The 24,986-nt window shown below is 40.7% G+C and overlaps 1 protein-coding gene across 4 annotated transcripts in view; it reads right to left on the reverse strand.

The window, feature by feature from the left end:
• LOC144592636 (nucleolar protein 4-like) overlaps positions 1-24,986 on the reverse strand; it is a 164,050-nt gene that overhangs the window by 14,177 nt on the left and 124,887 nt on the right. For 2 of the 4 annotated variants that reach the window (XM_078397339.1, XM_078397337.1), the window contains exons 9-10: positions 17,243-17,434; positions 4,235-4,357 (exon numbers count right to left, since the gene is read on the reverse strand). In XM_078397339.1, coding sequence (XP_078253465.1) covers positions 4,235-4,357; positions 17,243-17,434 — 315 coding nt within the window. The remainder of the gene's footprint in view (positions 1-4,234; positions 4,358-17,242; positions 17,435-24,986) is intronic. The other 2 variants (XM_078397341.1, XM_078397340.1) reach the window with 1 other exon arrangement.

Genomic DNA, 24,986 nt, shown 5'->3' on the forward strand with positions numbered 1-24,986 from the left:
TTTATAATTTTGAACATGGTTATAAAAAATCTCCCATTCTTCTCTGCTCAAAGGAGAACAACACAGCTCTCTTCATAAATCACTCAGTATTAGTAGTTTATTTCAGAAACTAGTTTTTTTTTTACATTACTGCTGTTTGCTTTAGGGCTGCTTTTTCTTTCGTGTGTAGGAGGTACGTAGGTGAAAAATTAATGCTGTGAGGGGCTGCTAGGTACATTTCCACCAAACATGGCAACAGGTTCACAAACTCATATCCCCGTGTCACTACAAACTATGAATTCCTCACGGCATTTTGGAAGCAGTCAATGTATTTAATCAATCATAGAGGATGTGGTTTTGCAGGATTTCCCTCCCCCTCCTCCCCCCCCTCAACCCCTCAATGAATTATCATTTCCTGGATTCTGAGTCATTTCAGTAAACTATCCTGTTCTACAGATATCTATCTTGGGGTGAACCCATTTCTCTCAAACAGTCGTAAGAATAATCGATAAGGTGCGAAGCATCTGGGTGAATACACCTATACTGGGAAAGATGCCTACAGTTTAAAGCGGAGAAATGACGAAGATAAATCATATTTAGAAGTAAAGCCATGTCTTATCTACACTTTTGTAAATACTTGAGAATTTTGTCCTGCCAGTTATGTATTGTAATAAAAAATTCTGTGCTTTACAGGGAATGTCCACACCAAACCCTAAATTTAAAAAAACCCTGAGTTAAAAAAAACAAATCTGAATGCATTGTGCTTTTTGGTGATTTTTTTTACTGTTTCATCTGCACATTGAAGGGAAGCTGGATATTTGGCAATCATAATGCTCTGAAGGATAGGACAGAGGGCGGGAATTAGAGAAGCTCATCCTATTGTGATCTAGGAGAAAAGTGTGGACTCCTAAAGACATGCAGATGTGTAGGTTAATTGGCCTCCGTAAATTGCTCCTGATGTGTAGGGACTGGATACGAGAATGGGGCAACATTGCACTAGAATGAACACGTGTGAACTAGTGTGAACTAGTTGATAGGTGATTGATGGTCGGTGTGGACTGGGTGTGCAGAAAGGCCAGTTTCTGGCTTTTCTATCTCTAAATCTGGCAGTTTGTATCTCTAAACTAATAATAGCGACTGCATTTGTAGAGTGTCTTTAACACAGCAAAATAATCTAAGGACTTTAACTCGCATTTTACCAAATAAATCTTTACACAAAGATACGTAAAGGGAATGGAAGGCCAACGACTAAAATCATCTAAGGACCAGTTTAAATATAAAGAAAATAGAGAAGAGGTTTATAATGGAAATTCATGAGCAGCTGAATACACACTTATAATGGCCAAGTCATTAAAACTGAAGATATCACAGAGGGTTGAAGAGCTTGACAAGGTTAAGGAGAAAGTGTGTAGTGAGGCAATGGAGGGATTTGAAAGTAAGAATGGAAATGTTAAAATCAGGTACCAATTTAGGCATAATGGATGAATAGGATGTTTTACAGAAAAATATAGGATGTTTTACAGAAAAATATAGGATGTTTTACAGAAAAATATAGGATGTTTTACAAAAAAATATTTTCATTACATTTAAAGGGAAGTAATTTGAAAATGTCTGTGTGCTATTATAACATGTCTAACAATTTTCTGAAATCAGAACATGCAACAAATGATGCATAATGCATAATTTTAGTGAGGATTTTTTTCTCCGAATGCCCCATGCTCCGCATCCCTTTTTGTAGAACCTAATCAAATAATGCAGCTCAACAGAGAAGTAATGAAAATGACAAATCATCATTTACTAATAATAGTGACCGCATTCTTTAGAAGATTGAGGATATTCAGTATGTTGACCAATAGTCTTTTGAACTTCTACGGTAGAGAGCTTACTGACTGGTTGCATCAAGGCCTGGTTCAGGAATTCAAACCCCCAGAAATGAAGGAGACTGCAGAAAGTGGTAGGCATTGCCCGTTCCACCACGGGTATTGACTTCCCTGGCGTTGAATGGATCTACAACAGTTGCTGCCTCTAAAAGCAGCTAATGTCATCAAAGACCCACACCACCCTGGCTCTCATCTTGCTACCAGCTTTGGGAGAAGGTACAGGCGCCTGAAAACCATGTCCTCCAGTTTAATAATAGCTTCTTCCCAGCAACCATCAGACTCTTTGAACACTGCACAACACTATCCACAACCCTCCCTTCGCAACTATGATCTACAATGGACCTTGTTTTGGTGACATTACGTAATTTAGTCTTACACTATTATTGTCCGAGTACCGAGTATTACTGTTTATTAACATTGTATTATTGTATGTTTATTTTTGCACTATTGCATTAATTGGCCTGTAAAGCTGTGGCAAGTGAGAATGTCACTGTTCCATTCCCAGTATCCATGACAATTAAACACCCACGGCTCTTAAGGAAAGGATGAGATCTTAGGAAACTGGGATTTGTCAGCATTCTGATTTCATGAAATCAGGCAGACATGTGCCAACTGGACCTCCCCTTGATACACTGGACAGTTTTTCATGAACAGGATGAGTTTCCACACCATCCATTTGTATGTGGTGGACTACAAGAAGAATGTCCTCAAGGTGAGTGACATGTTTCTGGGAAACATCCTAGAGTTGTCCACAATGCCAGACATTTTTAGTATCTGGCTTTGCCCAGAGAGATGATTGCTGGGCTCTCTACAACTTTGTTAGCTATTCGTTCCAGCATGCTCTCCAACCAGTGCGAGTGACCACAGATACAAAAGCAATGGAGTTCCAAAATCACCATGGAATAAATAAACAGAAGTCTGCTGATGGTGAGATTCTGTGGCCAGGGGCATTTTACAATATACACCAAGCAAGTGTGAATATTTTATCTTCTGCTGCTACTTGCTGCCAATCAAAGAGAGCCGCTGCTGCGAGGAGTAGAGAGGTGATGAGCCCCAGAACTCAGGAGCTATGAGATGCCCTGAGAGCAACAGAAACATGACAAACAAAACAAAAATGGTGGCCACCAGAGGCCCTGCTTAGCACTAAGAGCCTCACTTCCACCTAAGTGGATGAGGCTGACTTTGGCCACATGGGAAATAAGGTAATCCTGAATAAATATGATTTTCAGAAAGAACATACATCAGTGAAGAACCGAGTGAATTCCTCAACACTACAATCCTTAACACCGTGACCGTATAATCAGGCAGGAGAGGCCAGATTTTGCATGAAAACCTCCAGGAACCTGTTGTGATCTACCCTCACTGTGTCAATAACACATCCCTGATCCAATTAATTTAAAGGCTTGCTGTAACATCTCTGGGTTTTCTGGTAAGTGGAACCACTTTTGAAGAACTCAAACCTCTCGGAACGCAGACCATTGTGTGAGAATCACCATTCTGCAGATGTAAACAGTGATACTCAGATCACCTTGATGTCTCTTGTGAAAGATGATATTTCCACAAACATTATTTCATTGACTGGGAATTTTCACTCCTGGAGGAGACTACTGAAGCTGCCTCCTAGCAGGTTCTGTAATGCATCTGTTGATCTGCCCGCTTAGCGCAGAGAACCATTTCCCCAGCTTGTTATTGACTACGACTTGCAGCTGTCCCCAAGTCTTGCCTTTTCTGTCTCTTCCAAAATACCCTGCTCTGAATGCTGTGTAGCAAAGTGTCAGACGTATGTGCAGAAGTGGGTTAGATCCTGCTAGGACTGGTACAGGTCCTGCTCAAACCTATTGCTAGTGGTAAATCACTGTTTAATATTGGATTTTGGCAAATGTTGCTGTATTTTCTAGGGCACCCAAATAGGCATTTAACTGCATACCAAAGACACAAGCAACTGAACTTCTTGAGTGAAGTTCTGAAAAAACTAAAAGGTATAAGGCTCGATTTATATTTGAAATATTCAGAGTGAAAATGGAAAAGCTCAAGAAACAACAAAACCAATCATGATTAACTTTTGAAACCTTGGCAAGGCCATTTATGTTTCATCATCTTGCAATCTTCAGTGTTAACTTTCATCAAGTTGTATCTCAGCATCTTGTGTTATATTTGAGTACTAGTATTTTAATATCTATTAAAACCTTAATATGGGGTTACGGTACCTCAGTTAATATCTTTTCCAAAGAATGGAATCTCCACTATTCCATCTGTGATTCAGGTTATTTGTTCTGCTCAAATAAGGACAATCATCTAAGGGATGTATTATCATGCACTTTTTATATCAATGACACTGTAACCATCTGAGACTCATTCAATTCTAAGACGAATACCTGTTGCTGTTGACGTACATCCAGACGCATTCTCTTTGCTGCATTTCTGCTCTCGCTCTCACATGCGGTGGCCAATATATTCTCTGCTACTGCAGAAGTGAGGTGCGAAGGGATGGGGCGAGACTAAAGAAAGAAACACAAAAGATTATACTGGACGTAAAATGTACTTGAAACGCAAATATGTACTATATTTCTGAAACAAGAACACCCAAAAATCCATACCATACCTGTTTGCTTCAACACAATGTAAGGCAAAAAAAGAAAATTATAAATCTTGAAATATACAATTGACATTCCAGAGATCAAACCTAGCAAAGCCACACAAAGCTATCACAAATATGTTTTTTCTGCTTAACTGTAGTAGGCTGAATTCAGTCTATTTTCTCGTTTTCAATTTTCACCAACTCTAAGCAGCATCCTTTGGGTTGACTGCTGCATAACTGCTTTGTTACAGAACTGCCAGTTTTAACTCAAAGAACTTGGACTGCAAAAAAATATTATAGGCATTCTGCAATTTGTAATCACACTTAATGCCACGTTGAACATTATCACTTTGCTGACAGTTACTTTAGAACTATTAGAAATAGCAAAACGTTCATTGCGTGCTGTTAGCAAAAAATGCAAACTATTTGCAAATAGGAAATTATAGTTGTGTGGAATTGTGAATGATATGAGAAAACGCATAAGGGTTAAAATATTTTCAAGGTGAAATGAACAGGATTGAATCTGACATCATTTGGTGAATTGCTATTCATTAAAACATCATTTTCCATTAGGTCGTCATCATTTTCATCAAATTTGGTTTACCTGAAGATTGACTGCATCATATTTTATTAAATTCAGTTTCATTAAATCAAACTCTTTTATGATACATCATTAATTTTTTATTAGAAAATACCATAAGCCCCAATGTTTAAATACAAGAAAAACAAATATTTTAACAATTAAGAGCTAAATTATTTTATACGAGGAGATGAAACACGTGCAGGAAATCTGAAATAAAGGCAGAAAATGCTGGAAATAACTGGTCATTCGTGGGAAGAGAAACTGAGATAAGAGAAACATAGTTAAATATTAACAGTTACCATTTCAGGTTGAAGACCCTTCATCAGAATTGGGAAGGAGACAAAATAAGCTCATTTTATGCCAACACCAAGGAGGCAGATAACTCAGCACCCCTCCCCCCGGGGAGATCTGACCACAACATGATCCATCTCCAGCCTGTGTACAAACCTCTCGTGCACAGGCAACCAGCGGTGACCTGCACAGTTAGAGGATGTCCGAGGAGACGGAGGAGGCTCTGAGAGACTGTTTCGAAACAACTGTGTGGGGTGAACTCTGTGATCCCCATGGGGAGGACATTGACGGTCTAACCCAGTGCATCACGGACTATATTAACTTCTGTGTGGAGAACACTGTACCCACCAGGACTGTACGGTTTTTCTTCAACAAACCCTCGGACAACCCTGACATAAAGGATCTCCTTAAGGAGAAAAAGAGGGCCTTTAAGTCGGGAAATAAGGAGGAGCTGAAGGCTGTGCAAAAGGAGCTGAGGAGGAAGATCAGAGAGGGGAAGAACAGCTACAGGAAAAAGATGGAGGACCAGCTGCAGAGGAACAACATCAATGGAGGCCTCAAAACCATCTCTGGGTACAAGGAACCGGACTCCCGTGCCGTGGAGGACCAGAAGTGGGTGAACGATCTGAACCTTTTCTTCAACAGGTTCGACCAGTCACCTACCACTCCCCCCGGTCCAGTCACCCCTGCTGCAGCCCCCCTTGTCTGCACGTCCAGTACACTGCCCCACCTCCCCTTCCACAGCACTTGGGTCACAGTCACCACCTACTGCTTCTGCTTCTCATGCCCCAACCCCACCACCCCCACCTCCTCCCCCCACACCATTCCCCCCCCCCGCCCCCCCACCACACCCCGTCCTCCTCTCACACCCTTGAGCACCTAGCCCCTGTGCTCCAATCTGTTTTTCTGCACAGACCAGGTGAGAAATGAGCTCAGTAAGATCAATGCGAGGAAGGCGGCTGGTCCGGATGGCATCAGCTCGAGGCTCCTCAAGTCCTGTGCAGACCAGCTGTGCGGAATAGTGGAGCATGTCTTCAATCTGAGCCTGAAACTGGGGAGAGTTCCACAGCTGTGGAAAACATCCTGTGTGGTACCGGTACCAAAGACGCCGCACCCGAAGGAACTCAACAGCTACAGGCCGGTGGCACTGACATCACACCTGATGAAGACACTGGAGCGTCTGGTCCACGCCCATCTCCGCCCCCTGGTGAGACCATCAATGGATCCGTTGCAGTTCGCCTACCAGACTCACATCGGGGTGGAGAACGCCGTCATCTACCTGCGGAACAGAGTTCTTTCACACCTGGAGAGGCCGGATAGCACTGTGAGAATCATGTTCTTTGATTTCTCCAGTGCATTCAACACCATCCAGCCGGGGCTTCTGGGGGGCAAGCTGGAGCCCATAGGAGTGGATCACCACCTCACATCCTGGATTCTGGACTACCTCACCAACCGACCACAGTATGTGAGGACAAAGGACCTGGTCTCGGACAGGGTGGTCTGCAGCACTGGGGTTCTGCAGGGAACAGCCATTCTTATTCACCCTGTGCACCACGGACTTCAGGCACAGCTCTGCAGACTCCTATCTACAGAAGTTCTCTGACGACTCTGCCATCGTCGGCCTCATCACGGGCGATGAGGACAGAGCGTACAGAGAACTGATCAAGGAGTTTGTGGACTGGTGCCAGCGGAACTGCCTCCGGATCAACGCGGGGAAAACCAGGGAGATGGTGGTAGATTTCCGCAGGCACAGCCAGGTCCCCCCGACACCGGTGAACATCCAGGGAATGGACATCGAGAGGATGGATTCTTATAAATACCTGGGTGTCTACCTCAACAATAAACCGGACTGGACGGAAAACACCGATGCGCTATACAGAAAGTACCAGAGCAGACTTTATCTGCTAAGGAGATGCAGGTCCTTTGGAGTGCAGGGGACACTCCTAAGGACCTTCTACAACACTGTGGTGGCATCGGCCATTTTCTGTGGAGTGGTCTCCTGGAGCAGCAGCATCTCAGCGGCGGAAGGGAAGAGACTCGACAAGCTGGTCAGGAAGGCCAGCTGTCCTTGGTTGCCCCCTCGACTCAGTGCAAGTGGTGGGAGAGAGGAGAATGATGGCAAAACTAACATCGCTGCTGGACAACGGCTCCCACCCCATGCAGGACACTGTCATTGAGTAGCTCCTTCAGTGACAGACTCCTTCACCCCAAGTGCGTGAAGGAGAGATATAGGAGGTCTTTCCTTCCCGCTGCTATGAGATTGCACAACCAGCACTGCTCCCAGCAGACGAGTCAACAATAACAGCTAAGAACACACAGAAAACTGATGACAATTTATGTATCTTTTATTTATAATGAATGATCTCTTGCTCTGTTGCTATCCACTTTGCTGCTGTAACACTGTAAATTTCCCCGGTGTGGGCCGAATAAAGGAATATATTATTATATTAAAGCTGCAGGAAAGGTAGAGGAGGGGATGTGTGTGATAGAGTAAACCAGCATGACTATGGGAATAATCTATAAATAAGGTTATCTGGTCAATGAATGAGAGAGTTTGACATAGATGAAAATACATAAACAAAATAATGTAGTAGTTACAAAATACAGGGCAGGATGATGACAAGCTCGGTAGGTCAGGCTGGGAATGTCACAGAGTCATACAGCACAGAAGCAGACCCTTGGGCCCAACTTGCCCATGTCGACCAAGATGCACTATCTACACTAGTCCCACCTGCCCACATTTGGCCCATATCCCTCCCAACCTTTTCTATCCAAATGTCTTTTAAATGTTGTTATAATACCTGCCTCGACCACCTCCTCTAGCAAGTCCTTTCATATATCCACCAGCCTCTATGTGAATCCCTTCGGATTCCTATTATATCTTTCCCCTCTCACTTTAACCCTATGACCTCTGATTCTTCTATTCTGATCCTCCATTCTCAGAGGAAAAGAAAAGGGGGAAAAAGTACATTTAAAAAAAGACACTCTTGATAGCAAATAGTTACTAACAGTAATATGGTAGGATGGTGAATTAGGAAATGCTTACAACTCTTGCCTTAACAACAATGCCTTTGATTTCTAAAATGTCTATGTTGAAATACAGTGGACTAGATATGCTTTTACAATTTTGCACTGTGAAGGAAATTATTTATTTCAAGACTTATTTATATTGGATTCATGCATAGGCCATGCACCTTCAAATAAATGTTCTGGTCCTCCATACAGATTGGTACCTACACAGAAAGACCATCAGATATACACAATGGCATGGTTCATGGTGGATCTTATCATAATTTGTGTAAAATTCATTGGCACGGTAGCGCAGCGGTAGAGTTGCTGCTTTACAGCGAATGCAGTGCCGGAGACTCAGGTTTGATCCTGACTACGGGTGCTGCACTGTAAGGAGTTTGTACGTTCTCCCCGTGACCTGCGTGGGGTTTCTCCGAGATCTTCGGTTTCCTCCCACACTCCAAAGACGTACAGGTATGTAGGTTAATTGGCTGGGTAAATGTAAAAATTGTCCCTAGTGTGTGTAGGATAGTGTTAATGTGCGGGGATCGCTGGGCGGTGCGGACTTGGAGGGCCGAAAAGGCCTGTTTCCGGCTGTATATATATGATATGATATGATAACAGTGAACGCCACTAAATAGCTTGGGACTCTTCCACTAAAACTAGACCTAATTTGAGAGCCAAGACTTGTTTTGATGGTGATTAAAGAAGACTGTGCTCTTGGTCCTACAATGGGGAGAAGTCTGCGTTGTCATTTTTCTGGCAGGTCAGTTCTCAAAATATTTTACTTTGTCTTTAATTCCCTAACATTTCACTGCTCATGTTATTAGGATCCCAATCTTGAATCGGCATCCACAAAGCTCCATCCTGACATGATAACACACACTCCCCAAATGATCCTTCTCTTTAAGTCTCTCTCCCTGATGCAGACCTTCTTTCAGAGTTGCCTTTCAGTTTTCCTTTTATTTAATCTTTATTAAAAAAGATTTATTCCTTTTAACGTTTCCCCTTCCAGTGATATCCCAACTCCATTTCCTCACTGACTTCAGGCCTGTCCCCCACACTATCTTGCATCCTCCACCGCAAGTCCTCTCAACCAGCACACCCCCATCTCTTGAATGACATGCACAATACAGTATCGTTAACAGGGGCACTTCACATGAAAATATCTGCGCCAGGAATTTATCCTAAAAGGGAAGGACCATTGAAGGTTTCCTTGATAGTCAAACAATACATTGAAAAATAACATCTAACACCAGAAATCCAAAATTGCCAAATATCACTAACTAGCAAAAAGCACCAAAACTCCGATGTTTGGAACAAAAGGTGCATTGATTTAGCGGCAAGACACTGAAATGAGCATGAGTAACTCACCAAACCTCTAGAAATATTCCAAAGATTACTGACAGCTGCAATCATGCATAAAATAAAACTGGATTTCACATGGAAAAATATTTCAAATACATGAAACAAAAAGCAAACATTTCACGAGAATAAGGATAACAATGCTTGAAACTAAGAAGCTAATATCTTTAGAGAAGGCAACAACCCAATGATGAAACAGGGCTATTACCAAATAAGATGCATCGCCAAATGTGATTGAATTTGAGTTTTTCTAAACATATAGATATTGCAATATCTTAAGTGAAATGACATTAGCAAACAAAGATAATAATATAAATATATATACTATAAAATATATATAAAATATTATACATATAAAATCATTAATACTGCATACATACAATCAACTTTGCTATACACACGTATTTTATAGTAGAGATAGGACTAATGCATACTTTGTATTGATTCAACATGATTTACACTTTGCACCAATGTAGATACTATTAACAGTTCAAAACCATTGTTCAAATTGTCGTGTGTGAAGTAGCATCGGAGTAGCTAAGAATGCCTTTTAGGTACCATTTTATGGCTTCATACAAGTTGCTGCAATCACTGAAAAGCTCCCTACTGAATTGCTGGAACACCTTTTGAAGTGTTATTGAAAGTAAGTGTCAGAATAATCCATCCTTTTTTATCATTAAAATGTCACTAACATTGTTATGCCAGTGAGTGGAGCTCTGTGCACACTTTTAAGTCAGCATGCAGAAAGATGTGTTTTGCTTGAGCAGCAAGTCTCGATGCTCTCTATTTGGTTTATTTTCAGAAAATGTACGTACAAATCATATGGAATATCCAGCACTGGAACCCACCCACAGACAAAACTGATAAAGCAGAGTTTATTTCATCAATGCCACAAATTGAAGGAGCTCATGTGTTAGAAGAGGCAGGGGAGGCATTCAGTGATAGCCTTTACAGAATTCCAAAGCAATGAAGGCCATATGTGCAGAATAAGAAAGAAAAGTTTGTGTAGCTCAATACTCCTATCAGTAAGGAAAGAATCCTTAACATCAAAAAAAGACACACATAAAAATACATCACACATCTCTGAGCTTCAAGAAAACAAGACATGCAGGATTGAAAAACATCATATTTCTCCATGGAGTGGCCCGATGCTCCATAAAATATATCCTTGGTCCATTACATTAATGGGCAGGTAGAATTCAGTTTACCACAACTATTAACAATATGGTGGTACAGTGCAGTCAAGCATGCAGGTTAGTGAGGAGATTGCCCAACCATCTGCTTTCATTTCTGCTTTCAGTAATTCAGGGGGTATATCAGGGATTTGCTTATACTATATATACCACCCTATCATTTTGAAACACATACAATGCGCTAATGATCTCTTTTTGATGACTTCAAAATGCCAATGGTATAAAAATTGTTTGCATCACCATGTTGATTACCACAATTTGCCTGTTGCAATTAGGGGTAGAAATACACAATTTTTATTTCAAAGGTCAGTTTATTGTCACATGTACCAATTAAGGTACAGTCGAAACTCATATCTGCACGTAACAAGATTTTTAAAATTAAATTCCTTTGGAAGCAGAGCTTCCTTATAATCATCTATCTCAACGTTTTAATCAAAATTGGATGAAATTCTAGTCAAGGTATATAAGCAACTGTCTGATAGAGTTAGGTTACCAGGACGATAGGATGGTTAGAATCCGCAATGTTGCCTAAAAATGTTGAGAATGAGGCAACAGGATACAAGGCTCCTGATGTCATCTAGTTTGTGATTTGCTTGCTCAGGATTCCAGTATCTGCAGTCTCTTGTGCCATCTATTTACCAGCAGTAGGCCAATAACCTTCTTTGATGCATGCAGTGCTCGTTCAAATATTTAGTTTTAGTTTAGTTTAGAGATACAGCACGGAAACAGGCCCGTCGGCCCACCGGGTTCCCCGCATCCCCGCATATCAACACTAACCCACACAAAGGACAATTTTTACATTTACCAAGCCAATTTACTTATATACCTGTACGTCTTTGGTGTGTGCGGGGAAACCAAAGATCTCAGAGAAAACCCACGCAGGTCATGGGGAGAATGTACCAACTCCGTACAGATAGGGCCCATAGACGGGATCGAACTTGGGTCCCTGGCGCTGCAAGCTCTGTAAGGCAGCACCTGTACCGCTGCGCCACCATGCTTATATATTATAAGACGACATGTTTTCACCACCCACTCAGACAGTGCACAACAGAATACTATCACCTTCTGGGTGAAAACATTTTTTCTTTGGATCCTCTCTAAACTTCTTAACGTTGCCCAAAACCTAGGTCCTTTGGTTATGGGCCCCACTTCTATGAGGAAAGTTTCTGACTATCTATCCTATCTCTAAGCAACAACATTTTGTGTACCATTTTCAGTTGCTCCCTCCATTTCAATGAAAACAAACCCAGCCTATCCATTCTTCATATTTTCAATCTCTCCATCTTATTTTTCATATTTTAAGATGCTCGGTAAAGATTTTGATATTCTGCTCCAATACTTCCGTAAATGTCAAATGCATTCAATTAATCTCCTCTGACAAACTTCTGGATATTTTGCTAAATTAAAGGTACTATAATTTAATAATTTACTATATAAGTTAATGATGTTGATGGTTTAGAAAGCCAATTCATGGCCCTTGTTGGAATAGATACCTTGCATCTTGTGAAAGAAAGATAAAGACTCAAACAAACAAGGTATTTTTAATACAGTATTACATGACTGCAGGTTTTGTATTTTGAAGATGTTTACACAAATTCTTAAAGTTTAAACATTTGGTTTTTCATACAAATGTAAACAAAGACTATACTTTGGAAGACAAATGTTGAAACAATAGCTTATTTGTAAAAATAGCCATTTAATATTTATTTATCTATAGATCAACCAAGCAATATATTAAAGCTCAACTGTACCAATTTTTTAATGAATATTCTATGCTCATCATCATACCGTTTTAAGAGCACCAATCCCCACAAAAGGTACGAAAAATATATTGAAAGTACACTTGATTATATTTAGTGATATTGCTTCTTGATGCTCAAATTTCTTTTAGGTCAAGTTTTTTGCATGCAGAAACAAAAATGTCCCAGCGAGTTGTAGGCACAAGGAACTGCAGATGCTGGTTTACAAAAAAACAATGTGCTGAAGAAGGGTCCTGACCCAAAACGTCATCTATCCATGTTCTCCAGAGATGCTGCCGGACTAGCAGAGTAACTCCAGCACTTTGTGTCCTATTTTGTTCCATATAGTTGTTATTCTGTTTTTTTTTGTAAATTTAGAGTCCAACTTATTTGTTATCTTTTGTGACATTTCTTCAAGCTATGTATGAGACAAGGTACAAAACTGTTTCCATTATCAATGGTTCCCAGGGGCACTCCTATCAGGCAGTAACATTTTTTACACGGTTGTGACTCTCCTGTAAGTGAAGCAGAGTATTCTTTGTCTCCTAGGTCATGCCTGTTTCCTCATGTTGTAGACATTTAAATATACTGTACTGACGGTAGGGTTGCCAACTGTCCCATATTAGCCGGGACATCCCGTATTTTGGGCTAAATTGATTTGTCCCGTATGGGACCGCCCTTGTCCCGTATTAGGTCCGGGGGGGGGGGGGGCGCTGTAGGCCCAGACGCTGTAGGCCTCGACGCTGTAGGCCCGGACGCTGTAGGCCTGGACAGTGTAGTAGGAAAAAAACTGCGGATGCTGGTTAAAATCTGTGTCTACCTTCCAGACAGTGTAGGTTCGGACCAAAGATAATAGAGCGGAGCAAGATAGACCACTCCGTCGAAATCACCTATACTGAAGTGTAATATGCAAAGGAGCCATTTTTGTAAGCAAAAGCCGCCGTCCGTTATGCCTCTCATAGTGTAATCAGTGTTTTGGGGGAATGGTATGTGTGATGATACCATACAAATGCAGAATATATCTCATCTATCAATTCACAGATTTTTGTTACTTTTCTTTTTAAATGTTTCTGCCTACTAAAATGGTGCCATGACATACTACGTTTTTTAGCGCCGAATAGTCTATCTTGCACTGCTCTATTATCTTTAGTTCGGACAGTATAGGCCCGGAGGCCTCGGCACCGCGTAACGAAGGTTGCATAGCAACCTGCCTCCCGGGCCTGGCGGCCGCCATTGGTGAGGCAGGAGCGTGCAGCGCGGGCCGGTGACGTTACCTTGTCCCATATTTGGGAATCAGATAGTTGGCACCCCTAACTGACGGTATAGTTAGATCTTTATTAGGTACATGACTGAGCAGGACAAAGAGGCCGAGAATTTATGGGGTACTTTACTGCTGCATAAGGGTCTGTAAATGATTGAGCTACCAAAATTGTGCATTTTTGTAACTTAATTCCCTTTTATTCGACTTAAGATTCATCATGATGCTGGGCACATTCTTCCCTTTATGTACTTTGCATTACATACTATCTTCATCTGCACAGTGACATAAAGCACCTGCTCCTATCTAGAAACATAGAAAAATAGGTGCAGGAGTAGGCCATTCGAACCTGCACCGCCATTCAATATGATTATAGCTGATTATCAAAAATCAGTACCGGGCGGCACAGTGGCGCAGAGGTAGAGTTACTGCCTTACGGCGAATGCAGCGCCGGATACCCAGGTTCTATCACGACTACGGGTGCTGTCTGTACGGAGTTTATATGTTCTCCCCGTGACCTGCGTGGGTTTTCTCCGAGATCTTTGGTTTCCTCCCACACGTCAAAGACATACAGGAATGTAGGTAAATTGGCTTGGTAAATGATCCCTAGTGTGTGTAGGATAGTGTTAATATGCGGGAATCGCTGGTCAGCGCGAACCCGGTGGGCCGAAGGGCCTGTTTCCGCGCTGTATCTCCCAGTTTTATTTTTTTGCCAGACAGGGATGAACAATTTTTGGAGTTCACCCATGCGGTCTTTAAATCTTTGCCATTGCAGCTCCACCGTGAACCCTTTAAGTATAATTTGCCAGTCTATGCTAGCCAATTCCAGTCTCATACCTTCAACGTCTCCTTTCTTTAAGTTCAGGACACCTAATCTCTAAATTAACCGTGTCACTCACCATCCTAATACAGAATTCCACCATATTATGGGCACTGTTGCCCAAGGGGCTTTGCACAACAAGATTGCTAACTAATCCTTCCGCTTTACAGAATACCCAGTCTAGGATGGCCTGCCCTCTAGTTCGTTATTCTACATATTGGTTTAAAAAACCATCTCGTATACATTCCAGGAAATCCTCCTCCTCAGCGCTTCTACCAATTTGGTTGGCCCAATCTATATCTAGATTTGCATCTGATCCCAGTTCTAGAAAATGTGCATGAAAAAGGCAAGAAACTTGGCAAAAAATTCTTGAGCTTGCTCAATCCCATTCTGTCATTCACAGGGTCCTAATCTTTGGCACCCTTAGTCAGCGATTTGTGTAAATCAACGTCAGTTGCAAAAACATACAGCTCAGGTTTCAGAAACTGATGTACCACGAACGGAAAGAAAAACAAAAAGGAATAATTTATGCGTGGGACTAAGATCAGAACAACCTAACATTTATCTTGCAAACAGCACAGTGTATCGGTTATTCAGAATGGAAACAGATTTATTTGCCCAATCTGAACAAATGTGCAGAAGAAATTAGTTTTCATAAAGGTTCATGTTTCAAGTCACTACCTTACACCTGTCTTTATAAACTTTTTAATATTAGCATTAATAGATCTTTGGAATGGTTATCCTGATTTTTTGGATCTCCTCAGCTTTTAGCACTTTCATAACTACTAAACGGTTTAGGGAATAAAACTAAATGTTTTGTAAACCAAATATGCCGGTGACATTTTTGGAAGATGGTGAATTACAGTTTTGCATATTAACTAATGGAGTGAACTTCCATGTGCACAAGCAATGGTTTAATGTTAAATCCTCAGCTTCAACATCCCAAAGGTAATTTTAATGACCGTTCTTGTAGAAGCATTTGCTCCATTAGATTTGCATAGAACACAAAGTGTTGGAGTAACTCAGCGGGTCATGCAGGATCTGTGGGGGCAGAAATAAGCATGCTTCAGGCGATGATCTGAAAAAAGGTAGAGACCCAAAACATCACCTATTTACGTCCCCCACAGATGCTGCCGGAACTGCTGAGTTATTTTGTGTGCTACGCAAGATTCCAGCATCTGCAGTTCATTCTGTTTTGTTATACTGTTGTGCTCCTGTAATGCTCACAGTGGTGTCTCATGTATTGCAAAGTAGAAGGCCAAGATCATTTGCCGAACTAATGTTTGAAACTGTTCTCAAATGGTAGACTGATTAATGATATGGATAATGTATACATAACAAATCATACATATCATCCATAATATTAAATATTATTGCTTGATGAAAAGTTGTAAGGTTTCAATGTAGTAATATGAAGGCATTCACCAGGTTCCATCTATCCCTAAAGCTCTCACGTCCGCTAATGCATCTACTATTAACTGAAACATTAAAGCTTTCAAAACTGATATAGTAGTATGTTCCTCTGCTTCTCAGAATAAATTAATTCTGTGATCGAATATTTTTCTAGTAACAACTTAATTTTTAAAGAAAGCAGAAACTTGATAAAGTGAACAGTATTTCTGGATTGGCTCATTTGAAATCTGCTCATAAAATATATTTGATCCCTTCAAAAGCATGGTTCTTTAAGTTGTGTAATTTTGTTACCCCAACTTTTAAGAACAAAGTGGAATGGAAAGCGCTGTGAGGCATTTTGATTTATATATGGCACAACCCACGCTACATTCTATAAAAATGTTGTGCTATTGTGCATTTACCAGAATTTTTGTTTGCTAGCTTTAAGAAAAATATTAGTGGTATTTTATTTTTTTTATCCTGCAAAAAAAAGGAATACAGCAGTATTGGTCAATTCAAATTCTCAATCCCTATTACCAATTTTATTGGTATTTCAGTTATGGAGATTCAGATTACTATAAAGTATGGCACTCAACCACAGGAGACCCTGTGAGATTCCAAAATGCTTCAGATCTTGGGACGAGTCGGGCCAAATGCCCTGTTTCTGTGTGGCATATCTATGCATTGCACAAACTCCATGAGACCTTTGATTGGAACTTCTGCAAAATTATGTATAAGAAATTAGTTACCTGTGAGTAATTAATCAGAATGAGGAGCAGGAATAATCACAAATACTATAAATGATTCTGTGTTCAAATATGTCAAAAGATAAATAGGGAACAAACTTTGTAGTTAGGTACAATATATCAGAAACAGAATACTGTCCATTATATTTTATGAGGCACTTCAACCATCAGCCTTTGAATTAATAACAGTCCGATAAATTATTCTTCCAGACACCAGTGAGGCAAAGTAAATATGGTTTAGATGAAAGGAAAGGGTCTCTGAACTGATGTTACCAAAAATAATATTGAAAAAATAATCATCGGAATGATTGGGAGTGGGAGGGATAGGGGAAAAAAATCTTGTGATGAATTTATGCACAGGAACTGGATGCAGACTGGGAATGGGTTGTGTTTGGACAGTACAACTCACCGTCTCAAAACCATTCTTTTTCATCCGCCTGCAGGACTTGAGGTAAGTACGTATACGCTTCCGGGCACGCTCCTGATATTCAGGGAATTGCCGGCTGCATGATTCAATTATCGCCTGGATCTTTTCTTTGGGCTGCTTAGAAATGGGGACCATCCGGTCCAAGTTTTCATCTACAAACAGCCTCACAAACATCTGTTGGCAAGAGGAAGACAGAGGAGAAGAATGCATTGGACGGCTGCTCTGTTTGATACTGTCGACTTGCTGAGTGGACATTGTGGGATAAATTCAATGACCCTGCACAACCAATGGGCAACCCCACATAATAAGTGACTGGTTTGGAAAGGGTGCTACTATAGCACAGAGTTTCCAATTTGCATTTTGTTCTTGCGAGGCTTCTCACTGGGGTGCAAGTTCAATGAATAAGTGTTTAAAAATCTGCAATTGTTCCCAAGCAGAACTATTGTAACAAATAAGGATTTTTTTTTAGAAAAAACATCAAATACAATCCAGTTAGTTGAAACAAGGGGTTATTCTTAGGGGACTCATAGCACTGTATACTGTAAAAGAATAAATATCAGTCTGTCCAACACACAATGAATTTTGAACTTTACAAATATATGACACCACACCTTTAAAAAGTGCATGGTTTGATCATTAATGGCACTTCACAATCTTAATGTTTCAAGCATATAACAATGTAGGAATATATTTTACCCGCTGCCTCCCACATAACGACTCATTTTTGGAGTATTCCAAAACCTGTTGTTCAATAACTAATCAGAATATTTTGGCCACAACAATCAATATAAAATAAGCATGCAGGTACCGACTAATGATATTAACCAGCATTTGCTGCCTTCGTTCCTTCAATTCTACTCAAACATTACATATTTTACCTTTTCCTTTGAGCACGTTTAGCCTGTTTAAGCCTTTAAGAATATTTCAAACATTATTTCTTTATATAACTAACAATTTTCTACGTTCGTAATACATTAACACATTTTTGATATATGATGTAATATACATTTATGTATAACTAAATAACTTGCTTTTAAAGTTCTGTATGTATAATTTTATGTATAAAATAAGTTTAATTTTATACATAACGGGTAATGAAAAGATATATAATTTAGTAAGTTCATGGCACACATAGTTTTTAGATTATGCTTCTTGCTCATGGACGGTAATATTGAAACAATATTTTCAAATAAATTGCAATTAGCTGTCATATTTACTAAAAAAAATTAAACATCTTAATCTCAGTGATTTGATTTCGAATTCATATTTCATTAGATATATGGTACATCTTCTCAGTCCTCTTGAATGCACATTCAGAGCCATGAGGAAAATTTCAGATGTATCTCACAGGAACAATCAGAGGTGGAAGAGCTCAAGATCCAGATTGCTGTCCCTGAGTAACAGCTGGTATGATTGCAGAGCATCCACAAGACTGTGTTTTGCATGAAGGCATGTTGCTGGAGATGATAACCCCTATCAGCATCGACAAAGAGGAGGGAATGGGGAAAATCTGGCAGATAAGAGGACCAGGAAGTGATGTGGGAGACCCAATGTACATTGCTCTCCCTAAAAGACATTCTCATCTAAATCTGGTTCAAAGATCAAAGATACCACCGAGGGACTGCATTACATTCTGAGGTGAAGAATTTGATGGGGTAGAGGGGGGGTGTGGGGTTAAGGGGGTGAGGTGATTAGAAGCTGTTGTCAATATTGATAACAATAACATGTGGAAAGAAAACTTCCTGGTGCCAGATTATTGGCAGTTAAAGACACAACTTCAAAGAGAAGAATCTCTGATGACCGGCATCAAGCACCAGTGAGCTCAGAAACAAAGGATAAAACAAATGCAAGACAAAAGGCTTAGATTCCTGGGAGATTGGGCCATTTTGGGGGAGATTGGATCTATACAAATCCAAGTGGGACGGATTGCAACAGGGCCAGAACCTGCATAGGAAAGTTCTGGAAAGGAGAGCGGCAAATTTGGGAAGATAGGAGTTCAGTATTCAAACTTGGAAGGTGGCAAAGGATTTGAAAGGCAGAGAAAAAAAATTGCAAAATAAAGACAACAGATAATGTGTGTTTTAATAAAAAGGTATCTGGGAAGTGAAAGTGATGAACTGATGCAACAGATAAATTGTAGCCATCACTGAAATGAGGTCCAAGGATGACAAGAATTACGTAAGAGAAAAAGGGACAAGCTGAATAAATACAGCCCAAGTACCTTAACATTGATGATGTAAAAATTATCAGAAAATGTTCTGACAGACAGCAAAAATCAATATTGAGGGAGCTATAAATTAATCAAAAGTCACTTCAGCTCTGTTAAAGAATGGCTGTGCCTGATAATATTAATTGAAACTTTGAGGGGATAACAAGGAACATCAATGAAGGTCGAGAATATGAAGTGGTCTCCCAGGATTTCCTCAAGGCTTTGATCAATGTCCCACCCAGTAAACTAATCATGAAAGTAAAAGTCAAGTAAAATAGCAAGTTGGATTAAAAATTGGACGTGAGATAAACTAAAAGATATAGGAGGGCTATCTGTAGTGGAGTTCGCAGGATCACAACTAAAAAGTTTATTACAATGACCAAAATTGATAGTGAGGAGGAAAAACAGGGGAAGGGGATACTCGATAAAAATGGAGATTGACAAACGTAGAAGAACCAAAATATTTCCAAAGTGTATATTTACTGAACCTTGAAGTTCACAAACAGGCAGAGAAAGTGGTTAAGACGGCATAAGGAATATAAAGAGTCAAGACATGGTATATAAAGAGCAGGACCATGAGTAGGGTCATTCTAGAACTAAAAGAAAACTTGTTGGACTACTTCTTCTTCTTTCGTGTCCATCATCCATGTTTCAAATGTTATATCACTGTCATCGTCCGTCCTGAAAAGGGCGCAAGCTTCCGCTGACTATCAGTGGACTACAGCAATGTACATTTCTGGTTACTGTACTAGTCTCAGTCTATACTCAGTCTGAAGAAGGGTCTCGACCCAAAATGTCACCCATTCCTTCTCTCCAGAGATGCTGCCTGTCCCGCTGAGTTACTCCAGCATTTTGTGTCCACGATACTACAGATGGGTATAGATTTAAATGATGTTTTAAAATAACAGATTTAAGTTAATTGGTCAAAGGAAAAAAAATCCCAAAATGTAGTGACAGGCTGGAACTCAGTATATTTCACACAAAACCTTTTTTAAAATTTCCGGTTTCCGGTTCCGGCGCTATGTACACGGCAGCCAGCCAACAGTCGATCATCTTTCCCTTTATTTTTACCAACTTATTTAATTCATATTTATTTTGTATTTTTTAGTTAGTTGGTTAGTTTATTGCACCATGTTGTGGTGGGGGAAACTTTTTGTCTCTTTCCTCATTGGGGAGATACTTTTTCAGTGTCCCTATCTCTGCACTGCAACAATCAGGAGCAGGTCTCTTTGACTACACCAGGGATCAACTGCTGAAGCTCCGACCACCCCAACCGGCTGGCTTCGCCAGGGTTACATCAGAACTCCCCAAGGAATGGAGCTGAAAATACAGTGGATGGCGGGCAGGAGTAAAATGACGTGTGGAGAAAAGGAGGCACAAGCCATACTTGCCTTCCATCACAATGGGGAATGTTAGATCGCTGCCTAACAAGATGGACGGGCTAACTGCACTATTGAAGACCCAGAGGGAGTACTGTGAGATCAGTGTGTTGTGTTTCACGGAGACATGGCTCCACGAGGACATCCCTGAATTCAACACGAGTGTGGACAACTTTCAGACTGTTCGGGCAGACAGGGGCTGCAGTGAGAGTGGCAAGTGTAAAGGTGGGGGACTTGCTATTCTCATTAACAACAAATGGTGCAACCCTGGTCACATCACAGTTAAGGAACGTGTGTGTAGCCCAGACGGCTGTGGGTCTACATCCACACTATATGCCCAGGGAATTCTAACACGCCATTGTGGTGGCTATTTATATTCCTCCGTCCGCCAACCCACTGTGCGTGTGTGACGATATCCGAACAGACACCGTAAGACTCCAGACACAACATACGAGTGCTTTCATTGCTATCTCAGGGGACTTCAACCACATTGGCATTGGATGTTACATTGGCATATAACATTGGACCTGCTATATGCCAATGTTAAAAGAGGCTACAGCTCCATAGCCCTTCTGCCACTGGGAAGATCCAACCTCAACCTGGTCCACCACCGACCCAGGTATAAGCCAATGATCCAGAGGCTGCTTGTGACTACAAGGTCAGTGATGAGGTGGTCACAGGAGGCCTATGACGCTCTACAGTGCTGTTTTGAGGACTCTGTAGTCCTTATGGAGAGGACATTAATGGACTCACGGACTGTGTTACCAGCTACATAAAGTAGTGTGTGCATAACGTTGTCCCTGAGGAGACTGTACACTGTTCCCCAACAACAAGCCCTGGGTCACCAGTGACATAAAGGCCCTTCTCAACCAGAAGAGGGCCTTCAGGAAAGGTGACGAGGAGGTGAAAGGGGTGCAAGAAAGACCTGAAGGCAAGACTAAGATAGGGTAAGGACGACGACAGGTGGAAGCTGGAGCGGAAACTTCAGCAGAATAACATGAGTATGGAGTGGGATGAAGAGCATTACAGGCAAGAAGGCCAGTGGCCTGGGGAGGGACAGCAACCAGGACTGAGCCAATGAGCTAAACCTGTTTTTGAATAGATTTGATGATGGGGCCTCTGCCCACCCTCCCCCCTGCTCCCCGACAGTCTCTCCCCCCCAATCCCCCTGGTCCACTTCCTCTGCCCTTTCTTTACCAAGCCTGACCATCAAGACTGAGTAGGTGAGGAAGGAGCTGAGCAGACTCCGCCCATGCAAAGCTACGGGTCCCGATGGTGACAGTCTTAGGGTACTCAAGGCACGTGCCCCAGCTCCTCCAATTACCACAGACCGGTGGCGCTGACTTCACACAGTCCCTGGAGAGGCTGGTGCTCTCACCTGCGACCCCTGGTTAAACCCTACCTGGACCCCCTGCAGTTCACTTACCAAGCAAAGATGGGGGTTGAAGACGCCATCATTCACCTGCTCCATCGTTGACACATTGGTTAACCTGAGGAGTACCTTAGCAATAGACTGGTTCCACCAAGATGCAGGTCAGAATGCCACAAGTGATCCTTCTTCCCTGTCACTATCAAACTATACAACTCCCTCCACCCCCCCTTCTGTCATGGGGTAGACCGAGACTGAAACTGAGACTGAAACTGAAACTGAGACTGGCACCCCCTCCCCACCCCCCCCCTCAATTTTTGCACCTCCCCAAAGACTTACCACTCGTCACTTTATTTTCATATTTTCATGTTTCATGTATTTTGTGTTTTTATGACTTTTGGCAAATTAATTTCCCTCCTGGGATAAATTGTTTTATCGTATCATATCGTATCGTATCGTATCGTATCGTAAGAGCTCTTGAGCCATAACCTACAAAGTCTGAGTGCTTGGAAGTAGTCATCTAAAAACTCAATTTTCAACTTTAATGGCATGATGGGTCGAATGGCCTCCTTCTGCACTGTACCCTCTATGATTCTGAATTTTAAAATGTTTCACAATCCTCTTGCATTGACTAGAAACTATGTATAAAAATGCAAACAAATGTTTCAGTTAAACAATATACACAAGGATTAAAATAAAGCAAATGCCTATCAATGATTATTTGCTCTAAATAAATGTGATATTTTAAAACAAATATAAATGTAACCAACACTATTTCTTATACATTTTACAAATGTCACCTATATCATTTATAGTGGACCATCTTAAGGATAATTAATAACTTTTAAAGTAGTCAATGGGATCCATGATTTTAGAAACAATGAATAACTGCTGCAGAAGTTAATGAAAAGAAGTTGAACAGTTTGGGCTACATAAGTTTTCTGCAAAATAAATCAACCTGGTTTTTTTTCACAGTGAAGTTTTATTTACAAGAAACTTTTCATCAGAGCAAAACAAAAACCACAAGAGTGATGAACCTAAGCAAAGACAATAAAACAATCAAGTATGCCTTTGAAAAAATATAAAATTCTGCAGCTTGCCTCAGTGATTTGAAAGGACTGACATGACAGCCTTGGATTTTCATTTCCAGGATCTAAAGCCACAAGATCAGTCTTAACAAACATTATTGCATATTTTATATTTAATATGTTGCTGAATATGAACCACATCGAAATTATCCATCCACAGGAAATCAAATATACAAATTCCCCCAAATGAACCAAACTCCCTTGACTGCATAGACCTGTGTGACATGTTATGTATCATTCATATGTTGCTAATATGCAAGACGAATGAAGTTCAGTATGAAGGCCATAAAGAACAACTTGCACTTATATAATGCAGTAACATATATGAAGATCCTCCACATACATATAATCCATAAAATTTGATACCAGGTTGAAGTACTTCAGTTACGAGAGACGAGTAAAACTTGGTGAAGAAAGTGATGCTTAAAGCAGGAGAATAGGATAGACTGGCAAAGGCTTAGGTGTCAAGCCACCAAAGCCCGCTGCGAGAAGAGCAATAATTAAAATTGGGGATGCATAAATGGCCAGAACTGCAGTATACCCAAAATCTAGAAAGATTGAAAGACTGCAAATGGCTATAAAAAATATTCAGAATCACGGGAAGTTCTTGAAAGAAAGAATAAGAATTTTTGAACTAAGGCACTTCATACCAGAAGTCAATATATTAAACACAGGTGGTTTGGTGAATGGATGGATTTATAGGGTACCAACAAGGCAACATTGGATCAGTCATGTCTCATTGGATCAGTAATAAAGGTATGGATGAGGACTGCAACAGTTGAGCTACAGGTAAAGTAAAAGATATTTTACTTTACCTGAAGAGTTAGGAAAAGTTTCATGAAAGAGAATACGCTAATACATTATCTTCATTTTTCTCATAAATCAACAGGTCTGTGTTAATAGGTGCAAATTACATCTTCAGTTTGGATCACAATGTTCTCATGTAATAATATGAGCCATATTATTTTCCTGTAGCCAACATATAAATTCCACTAACATAAAGCCAAAAGACTATGGATACTGAAAGATGAAAGGTCATCAACCTGAAACCAAATATTGTTTCTGTCTTGATAGATGTATGTGCCTGCACTGGCAAATATTTCCAGCATTACATTAATCCATTACTGGGTCCCCATCTAAGAAGAAGATTTTCAATCAAACAAGGATAAAGAAAAATGAAGAAAACTAACAGAACCAATTCCATCCACCAGAAATATGCATCATCGTCCAGAATGTGATGCTCTCCTGGCAGTGGAAGAGGGTATAAAGGAACATGGATGGTAGCAGGATGGACCTGACAGAGCAAATCAGCGGTAAAAGAGCAATTACATTGACGTTCAAGTGATTGGCAATGAACCAGCAGCAACAATATCCTGCAGTCAATAGTGGCCTCGATATCAACACAAACCCAACATGATGTACATGTGCTGTTTTTATGAGGGCAACAAGGCATATAAGTGTCCCATTTTGAAGTCGTGAAGCCACTTAACAGATTTGAATTAGCTCCTACTATGTGAATGAAACCCTGTTCTAAATTTAAATGAAGCTGCATTCAATTTCAGAGATTGGATAACCTATCATCAGAATGGTGGCAGTTGCTGGCCACCAAAAATTACCGGTTTTAGTGTTTTTAAACCCCTTTGAGTCAGGACGAGCAGGAGTATAATCTCACTCCTATGCC

Source organism: Rhinoraja longicauda, chromosome 4, assembly GCF_053455715.1.
Source record: "Rhinoraja longicauda isolate Sanriku21f chromosome 4, sRhiLon1.1, whole genome shotgun sequence".
NCBI lineage: Eukaryota > Metazoa > Chordata > Chondrichthyes > Rajiformes > Arhynchobatidae > Rhinoraja > Rhinoraja longicauda.